Source organism: Hoplias malabaricus, chromosome X2, assembly GCF_029633855.1.
Source record: "Hoplias malabaricus isolate fHopMal1 chromosome X2, fHopMal1.hap1, whole genome shotgun sequence".
In the NCBI taxonomy this organism is placed as follows: domain Eukaryota; kingdom Metazoa; phylum Chordata; class Actinopteri; order Characiformes; family Erythrinidae; genus Hoplias; species Hoplias malabaricus.
The window spans coordinates 28937464-28956580 of NC_089819.1; the positions used below are offsets into that span (position 1 = coordinate 28937464).

At 46.0% G+C, this 19117-nt stretch overlaps 1 protein-coding gene across 3 annotated transcripts in view; it reads left to right on the forward strand.

Moving 5' to 3' along the window:
* LOC136676585 (ectopic P granules protein 5 homolog) overlaps positions 1-14300 on the forward strand; it is a 58135-nt gene extending 43835 nt beyond the window's left edge. For 2 of the 3 annotated variants that reach the window (XM_066653686.1, XM_066653687.1), the window contains exons 34-45: positions 347-554; positions 1366-1441; positions 1549-1652; positions 3109-3284; positions 4617-4802; positions 5759-5968; positions 6084-6228; positions 8216-8458; positions 8550-8769; positions 9657-9872; positions 11026-11140; positions 12362-14300. In XM_066653686.1, the coding sequence (XP_066509783.1) occupies positions 347-554; positions 1366-1441; positions 1549-1652; positions 3109-3284; positions 4617-4802; positions 5759-5968; positions 6084-6228; positions 8216-8458; positions 8550-8769; positions 9657-9872; positions 11026-11140; positions 12362-12544 (2082 nt within the window). In that variant the 3' untranslated portion in view covers positions 12545-14300. The remainder of the gene's footprint in view (positions 1-346; positions 555-1365; positions 1442-1548; positions 1653-3108; positions 3285-4616; positions 4803-5758; positions 5969-6083; positions 6229-8215; positions 8459-8549; positions 8770-9656; positions 9873-11025; positions 11141-12361) is intronic. The other variant, XM_066653688.1, reaches the window with a different exon arrangement.
* Positions 14301-19117: the final 4817 nt, after the last annotated feature.

Here is a 19117-nt window from a genome sequence, read left to right on the forward strand (position 1 = left end):
CGGGGAATGAGATAACATATTGAAAACTAGAGATTCTCTGTGCCTCGCCTGATGCTGCTGCTTGGGGGTGAGCAGTGTGTGGCTCATTATCATTTAAAGAAACAGGCCGCTCTGAACAGAGCTGTTTAGACAGTGGGTGAATGCTGCTTTAGGTCCTTGTGGTATTTTGACCAAAGCAGTTCACAGACATTTCATTAAGACACAGAACTGTGTTCCACTGTGGTTACGGTGTGTACTATCCCCCCGTTTTTGTTGTTTTTTTCATTAAATAAACAGCATTGAGAAGCACAGTGTAAATATTCATCACATCATCTCTTTAATCCAAGCCCGGCACCTTTTCATCCAGGTTGAAGAAACTATAGAGTGGCTCTCAAACTACTTCCTCAAGCTTCGCCTCTCCAAAGGGGACTTCCGCAGTTTTGGCCTCCTCTCCAAATGGAGGCCGTACATTGAGGAGGTCAAGCAGCTCTTTGAGTTTCTGATCACGTTCCTCATTGATCTGGAGCTGAACCACTGCAGCAAGGAGCCTCAGGGCAGTGCGAGACTGGTCAAAGGTGAAACAAAAAAAATATTTATTTAATATTTGACTTGAAGATTTTTAAACTTTTCTTAACATTGTGAAGTTTAACATTCGTAAAATACCTGTAAAATTAGTAATAATAAACTTTCCTGCTGCTTCGAATGACTGTGTTCACTTCATGTCCAAAGGTTTGTAGACGCTCCTTATGTTAAAGCCGGAGTAAGTGATTTGGTAGAAGCCCGTTTTTTGAAAAAATCCAACCATAAAAGTACCACCCCTTACATTCAGCCCTTGCTTCAAAGCCACGCCCCTAAAACACAAGAACGCCATGGGAGACAGAGGAGCACAAAGCCTCGCCTTCAGACACCATCCACCTTCCCCATGTCACACTCACATGTAGAAAACACTCTGACGTTCACCCTCTGGCTTTGTCCAGCCTCTTTTTATTGGAAGCCTTCTCTACCCCTGTCCTCCTTGTCTTTGTTAGCAGTGCTGCACCCCTCTGTGCCCTCAGTGCTGTGGATGCATGGTGAGGACAGAACGATGTAGTTGATAGACATTTTGTCTGTTTTGATCAGTCCGAATGAAAGGATTGAACAGGGTGTTCAGAGTCCTGTGGCTGATATAAAAAAGGGCTGTATTTATGTCGTCAGGGTGTTTCCTTCACTGACGGCTGTCGGGATTTAAAAAGTGCTGCAAGAACTATAACACAAACCTTTCTAAAGACAAATCACCTGTTCCAGTTTTAAAATTTTGAGCCTGAAATGGGCTGTTCAAGGGCAGATGTATATGAGCTTAATGTATTTACCCAGTCCTGAGTCCCGTGTGTCTTTTATTTAATTCAGCTCTTCAGGACCTCCACTCAAAAACGGCTCAGCTCTTCAGGCCCTGGATTCTGGTTCTGGACACGGATGACGCAAGGTAAGCCTTACTTGTGCTTACTCATAGTTACATAAATGAGAAATGAAGCGATGACTAATATAATGACTTTCTTGCATATGCTTTTAATGCTTTCTTTTTAATCATAGCAGCCCTCGCTGTTCTCCCTGGCTTGAGTCTGATACCGCGGTAGCCGTCAGTCTGGTCGGCTTATACACACAGTTGGCGGAGACCTTGCATGACAAATTCAAAGGTGGGAAAGAGACTCTTGTGCCTTATAAATCAAGTATCGTCACTGTCCAATTAAAACCATGTGTCTCCATGTTTGTGGATGTTTGGTTACTGCATCTCCTTCACACTGGGTGAGAGTTTCATGACGAACGACCAATAGAAACGCTACAAAATTACTTGGAATTATTTGTAAAGTCAGTATTTTGTGAGATACATGTTTTAATAGATAATTGTACCCCTTGTATCTGATGTATTCTGCTACTTTAAGGTGCATCCATTAGACTGTGAGATGTTAAGATGGAATAATCTACATAGAAAGGCATGAAAATGAAGCTCAGGCACAATTTGAACTTGAGCTTCAGCTCACCATCCTCAATGCCAACAGTTGGCTAGAGAGGTATTAAACCCCCCTGCTTTGTGCTGTGGAGCAGTAGAGCTGTGTTCTGTGAAGTGATGGAGCTCCATTGGTTACCAGTGGAATGAGTTGGAGTGGTGTTTGTGATAGTGACGGGCCGATCCACATTTTTCCAGTTTATTTTCTTTCTGTTTTACTTTCTCCACTTTTTTCTCACTCTGCAGTATTGCCCATTATCTCTCTCTCTCTCTCTCTCTCTCTCCTGTCAGGGCCTCAGTTACATACTAAGATTGCAGCAGGTTCAATGGAATATGGATCGGTGCTGCAAACTTTATCCAGTTCAGGGCGGCGGTGGGTCTGGAGCCTACACAGAATCACTGGGAGCAAGGCAGGGAAACACCCTGGAGGGGGCGCCAGTCCTTCACAGGGCGGCACACACACACACCTACGGACACTTTTGAGTCTCCAATCCACCTACCAACGTGTGTTTTTGGAGCGTGGGAGGAAACCAGAGCACCCGGAGGAAACCCACGCAGACATAGAGAGAACACACCACACTCCTCACAGACAGTCACCCGGAGGAAACCCACGCAGAAACAGGGAGAACACACCACACTCCTCACAGACAGTCACCTGGAGGAAACCTACGCAGACACAGAGAGAACACACCACACTCCTCACAGACAGTCACCCGGAGGAAACCCACGCAGACACAGAGAGAACACACCACACTCCTCACAGACAGTCACCCGGAGGAAACCCACGCAGACACAGGGAGAACACACCACACTCCTCACAGACAGTCACCCAGAGGAAACCCACGCAGACACAGGGAGAACACAGGACTTGAACCCACAACCTCCAGCTTCCCGGAGCTGTGACTGCGACACTACCTGCTGCACCATCGTGCATCTGACAGCAGCTGACCTCGCTGATGTTGTTTTAGCTGGATTACATCAAAATCCTCACAGAAATCTTACACTGTCTAGTTTAAATACTTCCCAAAGGAACAGCCGTGTTCCCTGTCATTCCAGAAGCGGTTTTGAATGAGCAGTTGTTGTATGAGCATCACATTTCCTGTATGTGTGTATAATCTTTACTCATCCCTGGTTTATCCGAGCAGATCGCGTGTTGCCAGGACAGAGAGGAGCTATGTGGCTGCATCTGATGCACTACTGTGAGACCTGTACCTCACCCAAGATGCCAGAGTACCTTCTCTACACCTATCACACAGAGTACAGCCGACTGCCGTGGAAGGACCTCTACCCAGACGAGGCCCTCATGAGCCAGTTCTTTAATGTGAGACACCCACACACACTCATGCTGTGTTTTAGACCTAGCATTAACCTCTCGAACCACCTGACATGTCTCTCAGGTCTGAGTGCCGTCTGGAAATGTCTCACATACACAGCCACCTACTGATTTAATCGTTCTTTGAGATATGGGATGTTAAAGCAGTTTATATTAAACAGTCAGTGCCAGATCTTCTGTTTAATTCTGCAGTTAGTAAATAGAGGATCACAAATGAATTAAATGTTGTTTTCTCATTACACAGTTATAGGAGGATGTAACAGTAGGATAGAAAGTTTATTAATACAGCAGCTTTCAACATTTAAACAGGATATATCATGAAAAAGATCCCTTGTTCACTGCCTGTGCATGTCAGTCTTGGGATCTGGAGCCCACCAACCCACACACTGTGAAACAAGACCACCCAGTATTCTGTGGGTTGCTAACATCAGTAACTATGTCATAAAATGAGCCATTCTTATTTAGTTCTGCATTTTATGTAGTGGGCAGAGACTTTAGAATGGCCCCGCCCCCTCGTCTGAGTCTGTCCAATCACAGCGCTGGACCCGTATTTCTGTGAGAGCGCAAAGACGAGGTTAAACTCAGCAAAACGGACACAACGAGCGCGGAGAAATAAGAGCACTGAGTAAAAACGGAGAAGAAAGAGAACAGAGTGAAAACGGCTAAAAACCATAGCTTCTGCTCCAGACGTTTCATTAAAAAACTTTAAGAACATTAAGAGTTCCACTGTGAAGAAGAGGGAGAAAATGTCCACTTTAATGTTTGTAATAAATCTGTAACTGGTCTAAACCCAAACTCACACAGACTTTAGGACACAGTATTGTCCCCAAGAACAGAACAAACCCATCACAGTCTTCTGCAGCTTTTTCCCGATGGAGCTCAGAACCAACACAGCGCTCAATAAACTCTTCACTTTTCACACTGCTTTGTTTTTAGGTTCTTTTCTGTTTAATAAAATGATAATTGTCATTTTTAATACGACACACGGTCACCGTAAAATAACAACAGAGCATCCTACTCACTCTCTCTAGTGAACCAGCCACTTTGGGTCAACGGTCAGTTTCATTACTTCCACGACTTACTGCCTGGGGAAAAAAAGCTTCAGGAACATTATTTATTCTCATTAATTTATTACAAATTAGCCACAGATTCAGACAGAATGGTCAGATGGTTCGTCATTTGATTTTACCCATGTGAGTATAGGTGAGTTAATGAGGAATGGTGAGGTCAGAGCTCTGTAGGGTCGTGTAGTCTTCAGTACAAAACGTGGATCCTTGTCCTCTGTGGTTTCCGTCCTAATCGTCAGTCTGTGTCCTCCAGGTGGAAAGAGGGAGTCCAAAGAGCTGCTTCCTGTTCATGGGAGAGGTGCTGTGTGAAGTTAACTGGGTCAGTTCATTAAGCGATGCTCTGAGCCCTCAGCCCAGCGCCAGCGCCCACACGATGGTGGTCTACCTCCTCTACCTGATGGTCTTCCTGGCGAAAGAGGACCACCTTCTGAACAAGCCTGTGAGTTCTGTCAGGAGCCTTTATCGCTTTTGTGTTCTCCGCTGAATTTGATCAGTTTCAATAAAGAAGGTCAGTTTTTTAGGATGGGGACCATTTGTTTATTTTATGCACGGTCTTTAAAATAAAAGCACAGCTAAAGCTCTTCTTCACTCGTGTTATGTACAGCAGTGTTTTAGGGACGCGTTACAGAAAACTAAAGAGACGTTTTACAGAATTAATTCATAATACGTCAAGAAACAAGTCAAAAATTCTAAATTTAATTTCAGGACTGAATTCAGTTCATATTTTGGGCTTTTTTTTGGGTCCTGTTTCAAGTGTAGGTCTATAACGCTTTCGAGTGTGTGTTTTTGTGATGAAACCTCAGTAGAGTAAATGTAATATTGTTGCAGAATCTAATTTTTGAATTTTCAGTCTCCTCTTTTTTACTTATTTATTTATTTATTTTTTTGTTGAGAAGATTTCCCTCCGTGCTCAGACACCTACCGTAAACCCCAGTGTAGACACACACATGGAAACCTTGGCAGAAGGCGTGACCGCGATGCTCAGGACTGACATGTAGTAGTCCACAGGACTTTTATTCTTGAAATGAATCTTGTATCGTATCTTTTTTTTAACAATTGGCTTTTACACGCTACCAGAGATAAAACATCTGTTGAAAAGGGAGTGGTTTTCACTGAAATTACAGTTTTAAATGTATTCATATTCACATTGTAATCACTGTCACATACATTTAACTCACACAAATACACTTAGGAGTTGCATCAAAAGAGGCTCTATTTCTCATTTAAGAACTGTTCCTCAAGGGGGTGCTGTTGTGTTTTTGCATCAATGATATTTTGTGTTGTTACACTTCAAATGTGCTCATATCTCCTGGATGCTCTGCAGCAGTCCTCACGGTTGATTAGAAAGTTCAGATCACTTAACGTGAAATAACCAAGGTCATTCTTCCTCTCCAGGAATCCTCTCTTTTGAATCTGCTCGGTCAGTCGACCTCTTTGCCCTGGCACCTGGTGGACTTCTCTTCTTACCAAAACGTTACCGCCTACGTGAACACACACTACCCAGCTTCCCTTGTCCTCAACCAAGACGTGTCTTCACAGCTTGTTATTAAACTCCTCAAAATGGCTGCTGGCTTTGGATCCAACCTAGACGGATTACACCACAAGGTTAGCGCGGCGCATCCCCGAGGGTGGAAACGCACAGAAACTAAAGATTTATTTTTATTTTAGTCTTTAATATGGACCTTTGGGACCTGCCCTGTCCTTTCTGCTCTTTTCATAGGATATGACTCTAAAATGTCAGGCCTTTCTACGTCTGATGGTACAGTTTCTGACGTCCCTGGATCAAAACGGAAACATCAGTCTGGCCTCCCTGGAGTCAGAGATGGAGAGACTTTTGGAGTGCATCGTCGTTTTCAACCCTCCTGGTGAGAGAGCACTGATTTCTTTTGGCTATTTTGCTTCTGCAGAAGCGTCATGTCACAGATTGTCAGCAAACGAACATCATTGAGACACTTGAGTCATTCCGGTCAGATACATTTATGCCAGTCTTTAGTTACCAAATATACAGGATTTCTGTAATGTTTTCAAGAATGGGGGCTAAAAGTAGGAGGCTGGCAGCACTCTGAGGGCCTTTTCACACAGAGTATGATTTTTTTTTTCGCACTTAAAAAACGGATGTGATTTTTAACCTTCACACCGGGTCCGACGCATTTCCGATCTCAGCTCTGAAACCACAGGAAGACACTGTGAGAAAGAAATGAAGAAATGGATTTATTGAGTAGGAACAATGATGAATTTGACATTTTACTGTAAACACTGCAGCTAAAGGCCACTCTGAACCCCCCCATACACCCCCCCGCCCCCCGTCTCCAGAGCAACACGAGAGTTCAGCAGTGTTTCCGAAGCTCACTGGGGGAGTTTAAGGCTCTGTTTCTGCTTGTGGTTTCTTTCATTAAAAGGGGTTTTTTCTTTAACCTCTGCATTTCAGCTTTGTGTTCTGCTGTTCAGCCATCATCTTCCTGCTCATTTGTTTGGTATGTAACCATGACAACGGTGCTTTAATTGGTCGGCCTGATTTAATGCATCCGTTAAACGCAGGAAATAGTACAGGTTCTAATTCAGTGTCGCAGCCCGTCAGTTTCGGACTCGGCGAGAAGGACAGCGTTAATAAACATGTGTTTGTTTTCAAAACTTGACGTCCTTTTTTTTTCCCTACCGTTTTTGGTGTGAAAAGGCCTTAATACTGTTTTCAAAATGGCCCCCTATTTACGTTAAGGGCACTGTTGAGTGAGTTGCCATTTTTCTCTGAGTGTCCAAAGCCTAAAGTGAAATGCGATCATGATTTTGTGGGCAGTACAATCTCCCACAATGCACTGGTAATTTATAGTGAACATCGTAACACACCACATGAGCTGGATGTGGACCATGATGCATTGCGAGTTTCTTTGTGACTATACCACAGACAGTGGGAGTGTCCAAAGTCACTTGTGTTTGTAGATCTTCGTGGTGAACTAAATAGTGCTTCACCAAACAGCACAATGCTCCTCAGTGTTTGCTCTATGTCTGTTTAAGGACACGGTACAAGGAGTAGATAGAGGTAGGTGCAGAAGATCTATTTTAAAAAGCAGCGATGAGAACATAAAACAGAAGGTAAAACACAGACGGCTAAACAAGAAACCGACAACTTAAATACACTGGACAGAAAAAGGGGCTAAAGACTAAACAGAAGCTAGAGACTAACACAGAGAAGATAAACACTGAACATAGAACCCAGCAGGAATCAGAAACCTGGACAAGAAGCACAGACCACAAACATACAAGAATCCACACACACAACCACAACGACCCACAACCAGGAAACAGAGACATTGACTACAAGACGACAACTCGAACAAGAAACACCTGGACACTAATTAAGACACGTGACACTAGAAACACAAGAGAAGGGTATCACATGACCTAGGGAGCAATAACAAGAAACAGTACAAATCAGAATACAAAACTATTCTCTATTGTTGAGAGATGACAATCCCTGGTGATACCTCAGCCATCCAAAGCCGGTAGTCCTAAGAGAGCACAGTAGGCCTGGGTGGGTGGTGTTATAACACATTACAGCACTGTGATGGTGCAAGCTAGCCCAGCTAGCACCAGAATTATCTAATGCAACGCTCACAAAGGGTAGTATGAGGCAGCTTTGATATACTGACCTGGAATCCCTCTGTAGAAATGGGTATGGGGCAAAAAGGAGGTAAAGGGAACTGGGGCAGCTTCTTTCAGGGAGGGAGCGGGTCCTCTGTGGGTAAACCCTGTAGGAAAAGAAAGAGTTAATAAATGTATACATGTGAGAATACTTACCGGTAATGCTTAGAAGCATGATGTCATGATCATTTAATACTCTCTGCCCACTTCCAGAAACAGACCTGCAGCAGAGGCACATGGCCACGTGCAGTCTATTCGCAGAGATGCTGACTTTGCTCAATGGAGCGAGTGTGTCCACGGCAGAGGGACTCGGAGCTAAGCTCCACTCCTGGGTGGAAAAAAGGGCCCGGAGCCCACTGGTGTTACCACTGCTCACCGCTGCCTGCACTTGTTTGGCCTCTGTCCGCCACATGACGCGCACGACCGAGGCCTGCATGCTGTCCTACTTCACTGACGGTAATATTCTAGGACCTTGGTGCTAGTCTCCGAGCCGTTTCGACGTGTCCAGCTCTCTGAAAGCGCTTGTTTGTGAATGTCTCTCTCTCAGGTGGCTCTGTGGATCAGTACTCGGGCTGGGGGCCCATCCTCGTCTCTCTGCAGGTTCCTGAACTGACTGTGGAGGACTTCATTCAGGAGAGCCTGGCCTTGGGCAGCTACCTCACGCTCTATGTGTATATCCTCCAGAAGCTCAACATGGAGCAGACCCTGCTGAATGAGAACAGGATTCTGGTGCTGCTCAGCTCCTGGATCAACCAAGTCTTTCCCAGGTTTGTGTTGTAGCTTTTTATACAGAGCAGCGCTTTATTCCCAGGAAACTAGCGGTGCTCTGAAGCAGCTCTGCCAGTCTGCAGTGATGTCAGAGGAGCCGCTAGACTTAGGTTAAATTTAGGGCCTCAGAATATTTCCACAATCATCTGTTATCTCCACTGCATTAAACTAAGACAATACACCAGTGGTTATAGAGATTATAGAAAATACTGACATTTGTGGGTTTCTTTGTGTCTCGCTGATAATTCACAGGGCGTCAGTGCTCCTCTTATGGGGTGTTTATCTGCTCATGTGTAACTCGAGTTCTGTTTTGTAGCACTTTCACTCTGTGTTTACTTTATCACCGTTAGCGCTCTACCTGTTTTAGAGTCAGTTCCACCTTAAGTAATCTAAAACTGCAAAAAATAATTCAATATTACCCCCCTACGGAGCAGGAATAGAGCAGCATCCACATCACGGTTCATGCTCTTTAACTTCTGGAGTCTCTCCGTTGTCTAAAAACCCCCAGACGGTGTTTCTCTGCCGTAAACTTCGTAAACACATTAGTGCTGTTTCCAGTGCAAACCGACTGCAGAGCAGCACATGGAGAGGAGACATTCACAGAAATGTATAAAAAGTGTTTTTGATTAAAATCGTGAATGTCTCCTTTAATTTCAAACGCCCACCGATCCAGTTTTTCTAGAACACCCTGAGGAGGTGTTACTCTGTTACAATTGTGCCTTGGCAAACGTGAATGAGACTCAGATCATCTGCCTTCTTCCAACAGTTAGTTCTCTAAATGTTATGCTTGGGATTTTCTGGCCGCTTTAGTGCTCTGCAGAATCCACCCAGTAGACGACATTGATCTGAGATGAACTGCTCATTGTGATTGTGTCTTTAACTGCAGTGGTCCAGCAGACGAGGCCAAGCTGTTCCTGTGGTGGCACAAAGCCTTGCACCTGCTCCAGGTTCAGGTGGATCTGGGTGACCCATGTGGACTGGACACTGTGATTCGGGCTTTGATGGCCTTCCAGACAAGCCTTGTTCAGCTGGGTGAAGAGAGGCTGAACTCTGGGATCCTGGGAGCCATTGGCCTGGGGAAGAAGTCTCCGCTCTCTAACAGGTGAGAGACACTCATTTCTTCTAATATTATATTTCCTTTTGGCCTCGTTTCCTCTGGGGGTAGGACGGCCCTCTGTCCCCATTCACTGCCAACAGTGCTAGCTAGAGTGGGTGACTGATGTGACAGATCTGGGCTGTTTGCATTCTCCTCTGATGCGCTAAATTATTCAGTAATGTGTCGGTTCGAGTCGGTTTGAAAAGAAGTTATGAGTTGGACTCGTGTTTCAGAACACAGCCTTTAACATTCATTGATATTGACTTTAACCCTTTAAGGCCCATGGCTGTTTCTTCAGTTTAATGTAGTCTTTTCTGTTAATAACATAATGTTATCAGTGCCCTTCTTACTTTTCCCAAGAACCATCTACAGAATCTGCTCCTGTGATTAACTGAATGTGCAGAACCACAAAAGTAATATTGTACACGTGCGGAAAGACTGCAGTTTCCTCTGTTTTTTACTCACTCAGTGTGATGCTTTTTTAAACTTGGCAGACGTTTTTTAAATATTGCTGTATGACTTTAGAATTAAGACTGTAAGACTGCACTTATAAAGGTTTATAAATGTAATAAAATCTGTTCATTTATAGTTATTAATTATGGTGTTAATACATTAATAGTCATTAATAATCAACAATGACCTGTTGTTTGCCAAATAATGAACCCACATCCATCTGCACTGTTAACCCTCAGATCTTGCCGAATACTGACCTCACTGTGCCTCCTCCATCAGTCGACATTAACCCCGTCAGCTCCAGCACAGATTTGTTAATGAGTTTAACCCTTTAATGAATTAACCACCAGCAGAGTGTCTTTTTAAACATCAGTGAAAATGTGGTGTGGACTTTAACACGTGAAATGACTAAATTCACCTTCTCAGGTCTGAGCTCATTCTTTCGCTTGATATTTTCTGTACATTCTCACACTTTCAGTATTAGACAAACAAAGAGGTCACTGCCGCACTTCCTTTCTCTGTGTTACAAAGAATTATTAATGACATTCATAGTGTTTACAACCTAATTAGTAACCATGCAATAAACAGGCATTCAAACCATGTATATGTCTTTATAAATATAGTCTTTTTTAAGGGGACATGCGGCTAACAACAGATATTTAACTGGCTACTAATACATAGGGAATTTGTCTCATGTTCATTGCAGGTTTCGAGTTGTTGCTCGCTGCATGTCAGCATTCCTCCTGGTGCAGGTGCCTTCTGAAAATCAGCTACGCATTCATCCAGGGACAGAGCTGCAGCTGTCTGCTAAAGCCCAACAGGTCAGAGCCTCACTGCTCCAGCTCCACCCTTGAATCTTCACATCTGACGCATGTCATGTAGCCCTTTTCCACCAGTGAGGGACTGGTTCAGTTCCCGTTCGTGCGCCTAATTTTGAAAGGTTTAGCACATTGTCACCTGGGGGTGGGCGTTACCCACATTTTTCATTGGTGTCGGGCTGTGCTTATATCTGTGAGCACAAAGTCAAGGTGCTGTGTGTTGTAGCTCAGCACAGCTCGACACTACACACACAAACACACACACACACATTGACGATAAAAAACAGTTTCTGAAAGTTTCAGCGCCTGCTGCTGGAGGAACAGAGAAGCACAGTTGGAGCTAACAGACACTTGTGGTTTAACACACACCACAGCAGATGATTCTCCAGTGAAACTGAGGCTCAAATAACACACATTTAGAGATAAAGCCTCACAGCTGTTGAGTGAAGGCTCTTCTGAGTGTTTTGTCTGTTTTAGCTTCAATCCTCTCTCTTTTAACCCAAACTCAGCCCCAAACTCACCCCCCCGCACACACACACACACACAAACACACACGTTTTCAGAGTGTGACATCACCAGTCAGTGCCGTCCCACAGTGCCCCCTCTCTGTGGCTCTCTTAAATGCACATGAATGAACACTGGCCTTGTACCTAACGAATTACACAACACACACACATCATAAAAAATTCCCTCGTTTTCAGATACCGTCCACATTTTAAATACTGTGGTATACAGTGTTATATTTCTACCGCCCAACTCTATTTCCATCAACATAAACAGGTTCCAGACCTGGACTCCAGACCCAGGTTCTCCAGCACAAACCGTGATGACGTCCGTGGATGTGTCAGGATAAAGGAGCTCAGTAAGGAGCACTGATCTGAAAACAGAAAAGCAGGAAAATACAGTGTGTGTGTGATTCCTGGGGCTGTGGTCACACTGACTCACCATTACTTTTCTCTGCTGTTGCTCACTGTTCACAAGCTCCACAGGAGCCACACTCTGATCTGACTGCGCTGTAAACAGTGGCTGAACCATTACTCTGTCCTCACTCTGTTCTTTTATCCTCTGGCTGTGGTGCTCTCCTGGTTACAACAGTTACTGTTTAAAACTGGGCTGATTCACTGGGTCGAAGAAACCAGGTCAAGAACCAGAGCTCATTTGGTCGAAAAGGGCTAAGTATGACCTCTATTTTTAAGTCTGCTGTCTCTGTGTTTCTTTCCTCAGGCTTTGGCGGTGCTGGAGGCCATGCCGGGCAATAAGCAGTACTCAGAGCTGCAGCAGATTTTGAGCCAAGCCTCTCAGTTCATCAAGTACCCCGGACACTGCCTACGCGACAGCAACCGCCTTTTATCCCTACTCATCAACTCCCTCTACACTGAGCTCCACTACCTGGACATCATTCGCTAGAGAGCCCTGGATCACGACTGGTCGCCAAGGCCATGTGTCTGTTATCTGGCCTCAGGCACGGCACCGAGGACCCGGAGAAGGAAGCATGGCTGGCTGCAGGAGGGGAGCCTCTGGATCGGGAGAAGCAAATCAATGACTCGGCTCTAGACTTTCACCTCTGTCAAGAAGCTTGAATATTTAAAAAAGCAGTGGCAAACAGTACATCTTCAACTCTTCAAAAATACAGCACATGTTCAAGCCAAGGTTCAAACACGAAAAGCATGTGGGGTGTGTCATTTCTTTTGTACATGGGTAAAAACCTCACTGGTTCTTAAGTTTTGGGGAGTTTTTTTGAGGCAAATGAATGACAGGTAAACAGTGGAAATGTAGTCACTGAGCTCTAGACGCATCGAGACCCCGTTCACACCTGGCATTGACAGGCATCCAATCTGATCTCCAGTGACTGGAACAAATCCTGGATGTGTACGGGGTACAAGGCATCACCCAAACCACATTCGGAGTGTGTGTGTGTGTGTGTGTGTGTTTGTGTGTGTAAATTGGTGAGCCAACACGGCTTGGTTATGTTTATTATATTTCTAGAACAAAAACTGTGAGTGTTGTGTGCACTACCCCTCCCCCAGTCCAATCACAAGCGCTCACAGCACGTGTTTAAAGTGCCAGTTGTGAACATTAGTGTGTTTAAAGTGCCAGTTGTGAACATTAGTGCGTTTCGACAGTCATTTTTGATTCTAATGCCAAGTGTGACCTGAGCCAAAGGCTAAATTTGTCAAAATGTTTCACTGAGAAGAGGCCAATTTCCTAAACCTTGGCCTGTGTTCCGTCTGCTCCCGAATAAAGCCGAGTCGGGCCGTTAGTGTTCTCCTCTCAGCGAGGAGCTCCAGTAGGTGGCAGTCTGAAAAAAGCAGTGGAGCTTCTCGTGTCTCTGAGGAAACGTGTGCATCAGCCTGGTAGCAATGTGTGTTTGGAGGAGAGACATCAGCGGTGACAAAAACATCTAAATATTCTTGATATGTCTGTGTTTTATGAATGTAGTATTTTAGAGGTCGGTGGGTTGAGGTTTGGGAGAGTCTCTGTTATAATCCAGAGGGACTTTCATAGGCTGCATTTCCCAAAGTTGCCACAGGTTCCTGTTGTAAGCTTCATTCGCTCTGTTTAACTCTGTCAGTGACCACTGACTCTTCTAGGATCATCGTGAACTGGCTCCACATACAGAGACCGAACGGGCTGCAGAGTCACATCCAGAACTCAACCGGCCTTCATACTGCTCTCTCTCTCCCAGACACTTCTCTTTCCCCTCGTTTCCATGCTGTTATTGAAGCAGTGACTTTCAAAGGTTCATTCAGCAGATCTTTTATGGATGGATGCTTTTAAAGATTTCATGAATTGTGTTCACACACACAGACACACACACACACGCGCACGCGCGAGAGCCTGCTGTTAGCTTGGTATGTGGGTTTAATTAAACATGCTTTATTACCTGAGTGTGTATTTACACTGATGCTCTTTGTTGTTAATCCATTGGTTAATCCACTGGGGCTTTGTGTCAGAATCCAGGAAACTGTTGTTTAAAGCACAAACTCACTTTCTCCTCTCACAGGAGCCTAGGACACTGAAAGGGACTGACGATGAGAGGGAGCCGTGTCGTATTCTTCTTGCCTTAAAACAAGCGTGAACATATGTTGCAGTGTGTGGCTGTTTTGTATCGTGCCGTGGTCCGGCTCCAGACCTCGCTGTTGTTGTGCGATACTGATGTGAACAGCCACTGACTACAATACAATACTCACAAAGAACAAAGTGCTGGTGTCTGTTCTTTTCTGAGGATGGGCTCAGCTTTGCTTTCGATCAACAGTGTGTTTATGTTCATTCATTAATTTATTAATTTATTCATTCATTCATTCATCAGTTTTTCTGCTGGAACCACTCCGTCCTGTTCAGTGTCACAGTGGGACCGGAGCTTACCCAGAACCACTGGACACAAGGAGGAACACACCCAGGACAGAACACCACACACACACACACACACACACACCTGTGGACAATTTCACACATTCGCCCTCGGTCACTCGTACACACACACACATACACACAGGTAGACAGTTTCACACACTCATCCAGTCACAAGTGTGGACATTTTAACACACCCACGTGCACACACACTTATGGACAATGTCACACACCCAGTCACACACACACTTATGGACAATGTCTCTCTCTCACACACACACACACACACCCCTGTGGACAGTGTTATTTGCGTTGTTTTGCTCTCTCAGTGACCACAGACTGCTCTATGATCATTCGGAGTCGCGTGTCGGAGCCTGATGTGTCTTTGTTTTAAATCTTTAAAGCTGCGATTGTTGTTTTAAAACAACAGTTCCTCAACAGCTCAGTGACGGTGTGAAGATCGAAGGATAGGAGTTGTTCTGGATCACAGCTCCGACTCATCCCAGTGCTATTGGAAAGAGCTAAAACACTCCTGAGAACACAGGTCCCCTGCCCCACAGCCGCGTGCTGAGTATTAGAGAGTGTTGGAGAGTGATGGAGATGGTAAAGAGTACAGCCTTCTTCTCACAGAACGTCTCACTTCCACATCCTCGTCTGTAAATGTCAGAAGCTAGTCTTGCACTGGGGACATTGTGTGACTGATCACACCTCCTCAGCTGTTGCTATGGTTATCAGCAGTTTGACAGGCAGCACAGGGAGGACGGGCTCAGGGAAAGCAGACAGCAGATGGGAGGGTGGGATGCATGTACTGATAAGTAGGAGGTATGTCCTCACTGCTGTTTTCTCACTGTTTAGAGCCTGCTGAATCCCACCCTCCCCTCGCTCCTGACTGCACTCTGCGGCACTCGGCCGTGTGTGAAGCGGACAGCTTGGCGAGAGCCTGAGAACCTGTGATGTGCGAGACCCAAACACTCAAACACATGGCGTTTTGTCTGCTCCTGAGGAGAACCGGGCCCAGAGCTGTCCTCTGTACATTCGGCGCACTCGAGTGAGACGTGGCCTTGGAACGTGAGATTCAGTGAACATCCATCGGATGGCAGCAGTATGGCCCTAAACATATGCTTGTGTCCAATTTGCAAGGCTCTGTCAGAGGAGAAGCAAGCTTTCTGCTTCAGATACAACACTGACAACAGTTGCCAGCCCGCTGTAAGCTCCAGAGAGGATCGGTGATGATGGCTACACTTCTGCAGTGCTTTTCTAGACCCTCAAAGCGCTTTACAATCAACCACCAGCTCGTAGCCTCCACCTGGACGATGCCACCGCAGCCGGTCCTCGCCACACATCAGCTATTAGGTAGTGAGAGGAGGGGAGGGAAGGACAGACCCGAGTTGTTTAAGGATGGGGACGATCAGGAGGACAGAGGTGGCAGTTTATGTCGGACATCTGGTTAAACACTGTTTTCCAGAAACTGCCCCCTGACCTTTTACAAACTCAGAAGGTCAGAGAGTTACATCCATAGCATGGTGCTGTTTGTTCTGTGCAGTGTCCCTGTCGATGCACCCAGGCATTGGGATCCACACAGACCACAGGCACAGCGCCCACTGTTGGCCCCAACAACACTACCTCCAGCACCCCAGATAGGCTCAGCAGCAGTGGATCTGCATGGTCTGGTGTTCTTGTGCGATGTGCAACCTCTCCAGTACCTTCCCCCAGTGCGTGCAGGTTTGTGCCTCCAGAAGCCGTTTCTCAGTCATTTCAGGCCGAGACATTTAACTTTTTTCCCATTTACAGAGCCAGGGCTATGTACAAACACTGGACCTTTTTCCAGTGCACTTCCAGAGCAGAGAGCAGTACATGGTGAAGAAACGTTCTTTGAATCTTATAGAAAGTGAACATAGCTTTTAATTGTGTGTGTGTGTGTCTGTGTCTGTGTGTGTGTGTGTGTGTGGTGAAGGCGTGTGTCTAAGGATTGTTCGTTGCGGTGCTGGGGCTTTAAGACAGGCTTCACCTGCTGGGCTTTAGCTTGTGGCAGTTGCATTAACAGTCCATTTGCAGACTTTGATTTCAAGCCTTCATCTGTTCCCTACAGTGAGAGCCAAATGGCTGCAGTCACTGACAAGCTCCGTCTACGTCAGTGTTTTCTGTTTATTGAAGGAGAAATAAAATTAAAAGGTGTGAGTCCTTGAAGTCCTAACATTTCCATTCAGGAGGCGACTACAGCGAGGGCCTTCGATTAGAACCTAGTCACAGATCTGGAGAGAGACACTTCTCAGAGCATTTGACTAATGTCCAGTCACCTGTAGACACCCCTTATATTCACTGAAGTTTTTATGGCTATTAAAGAATGTTAATTAAATGTTACCAGAAAACTGACTCAGTGTAAGACACTTCAGCCCAAGGGGGCGCTAGAGGAATGAATACTCTGGGTCAAAGCATTCACTGTACTCTCTGCTTTAGTGTAATATTCACAGTGATGTGGCAGTTGTCAGCGTCCAAATTTCTTACCCACCTTTGAGTTATTCAAAGTTCCCCTTGTCTTCAGACAAAGTACCATTTCCTCCTTCCCCCTGGGAGCACAGTCACTGCATCTTTCCTTGTTAAGTGTAAACTTCCCCATGCGACTTCTCCATATGGTGTAGGGGACAAAGGGTAACAGAGGGGAGCTCAGCTTGTGCCTGCTTCTTTATTCTGTCTAAAGATTAATGTCAAAGAGTCATGTTTTATAATTAATTCATAACATTCATTCATTGTCTTATTCAGTTCAGGGTCGCGGTGGGTCCGGAGCCTACTCAGAATCACTGGGCGGGAACACACAGTCCTTCACAAGGCGACCCACTCCCACCTGTGGACACACAGACAGTCACCCGGAGGAAACCCACACAGACACAGGGAAAACACACCACACTCCTCACAGACAGTCACCCGGAGGAAACCCACGCAGACACAGGGAGAACACACCACACTCCTCACAGACAGTCACCCGGAGGAAACCCACGCAGACACAGGGAGAACACACCACACTCCTCACAGACAGTCACCCGGAGGAAACCCACGCAGACACAGGGAGAACACACCACACTCCTCACAGACAGTCACCCGGAGGAAACCCACGCAGACACAGGGAGAACACGCCACACTCCTCACAGACAGTCACCCGGAGGAAACCCACGCAGACACAGGGAGAACACGCCACACTCCTCACAGACAGTCACCCGGAGGAAACCCACGCAGACACAGGGAGAACACGCCACACTCCTCACAGACAGTCACCCGGAGGAAACCCACGCAGACACAGGGAGAACACGCCACACTCCTCACAGACAGTCACCCGGAGGAAACCCACGCAGACACAGAGAGAACACACCACACTCCTCACAGACAGTCACCCGGAGCGGGACTCGAACCCACAACCTCCAGGACCCTGGAGCTGTGACAGAGACACCACCTGCTGTGCCACTGTGATGCCCCCAGCATTGGGCTGTGGAGCAGAAATGCATTGGGCATGTGGAGTGGCAGAACTAATCATCCTACATCAGTTACTGACCTCACTAACATTCTCATGCCTGAAGGTCATCAAATTCTCACAGCAAATGTGCTGAATAAAAAAGCTCTAACACATTCCCAGAAGAGTAGAAGCCGTTACTGCAGCAAATGGGGTGCGGAGGCTTTTTTTACCCTTCGATTCAGAAGAAACGCTGGATGTTTCAGATTAATTTGTACGTGACGGCCCCTGGCCTCCTGCAGCTCTTGCTTGCTGTTTGTTCACGGTGAAAACACAGTGTACTCCTCCACACTGTCCTTTTCTTTCATGATGAAGGGTCTCTGTGCATCGCAGACTGAACGATTCAGAACAAATCCAAATGAAACAAATGGGGTTTCAGTCTGCTTTCCCTTCGTGCACTTTTTATTTTTTTCTTTTCGAGCACGTTTCTCAGGCTCATTATTATGCGCAAGGGCAGTGTTTTCAGAGTGCGTCTGAGTGCAGGAGATGCCCTGTTTCTCACTGCTGAGAGAGAGAGAGAGAGAGAGAGAGAAAGAGAGAGTGAGAGAGAGAGAGACAGAGAGAAAGTGGGAGAACGAGAGAGAGAGACAGAGGGAGACAGAGACAGTGAGAAAGAGAGAGAGAGAGACAGAGACAGTGAGAGAGAGAGAGAGAGCGAGAGATAGAGGGAGCAAGAGACAGAGGGAGAGAGAGAGAGAGAGAGAGAGAGAGAGAGATTCTCACTGCTGAGAGACAGAGAGAAAGAGAGAGAGAGAGAGAGACAGAGGGAGACAGAGAGAGAGAGAGAGAGAGAGAGTGAGAAAGAGAGAGAGAGGGAGACAGTGAGAGAGAGAGAGAGCGAGAGACAGACAGAGAGGGAGACAGAGATAGAGGGAGCAAGAGACAGAGGGAGAGAGAGAGAGAGAGAGAGAGATTCTCACTGCTGAGAGAGAGAGAGACAGAGAGAGAGAGAGAGAGATTCTCACTGCTGAGGGACAGAGAGAGAGAGAGACAGAGAGAGAGAGAGAGACAGAGAAAGTGGGAGCAAGAGACAGAGAGAGAGTGAGAAAGAGAGAGAGATTCTCACTGCTGAGAGAGAGAGAGAGAGAGAGAGAGCTGGGTAACTTGGCCTGAGCTGAACCTCACAG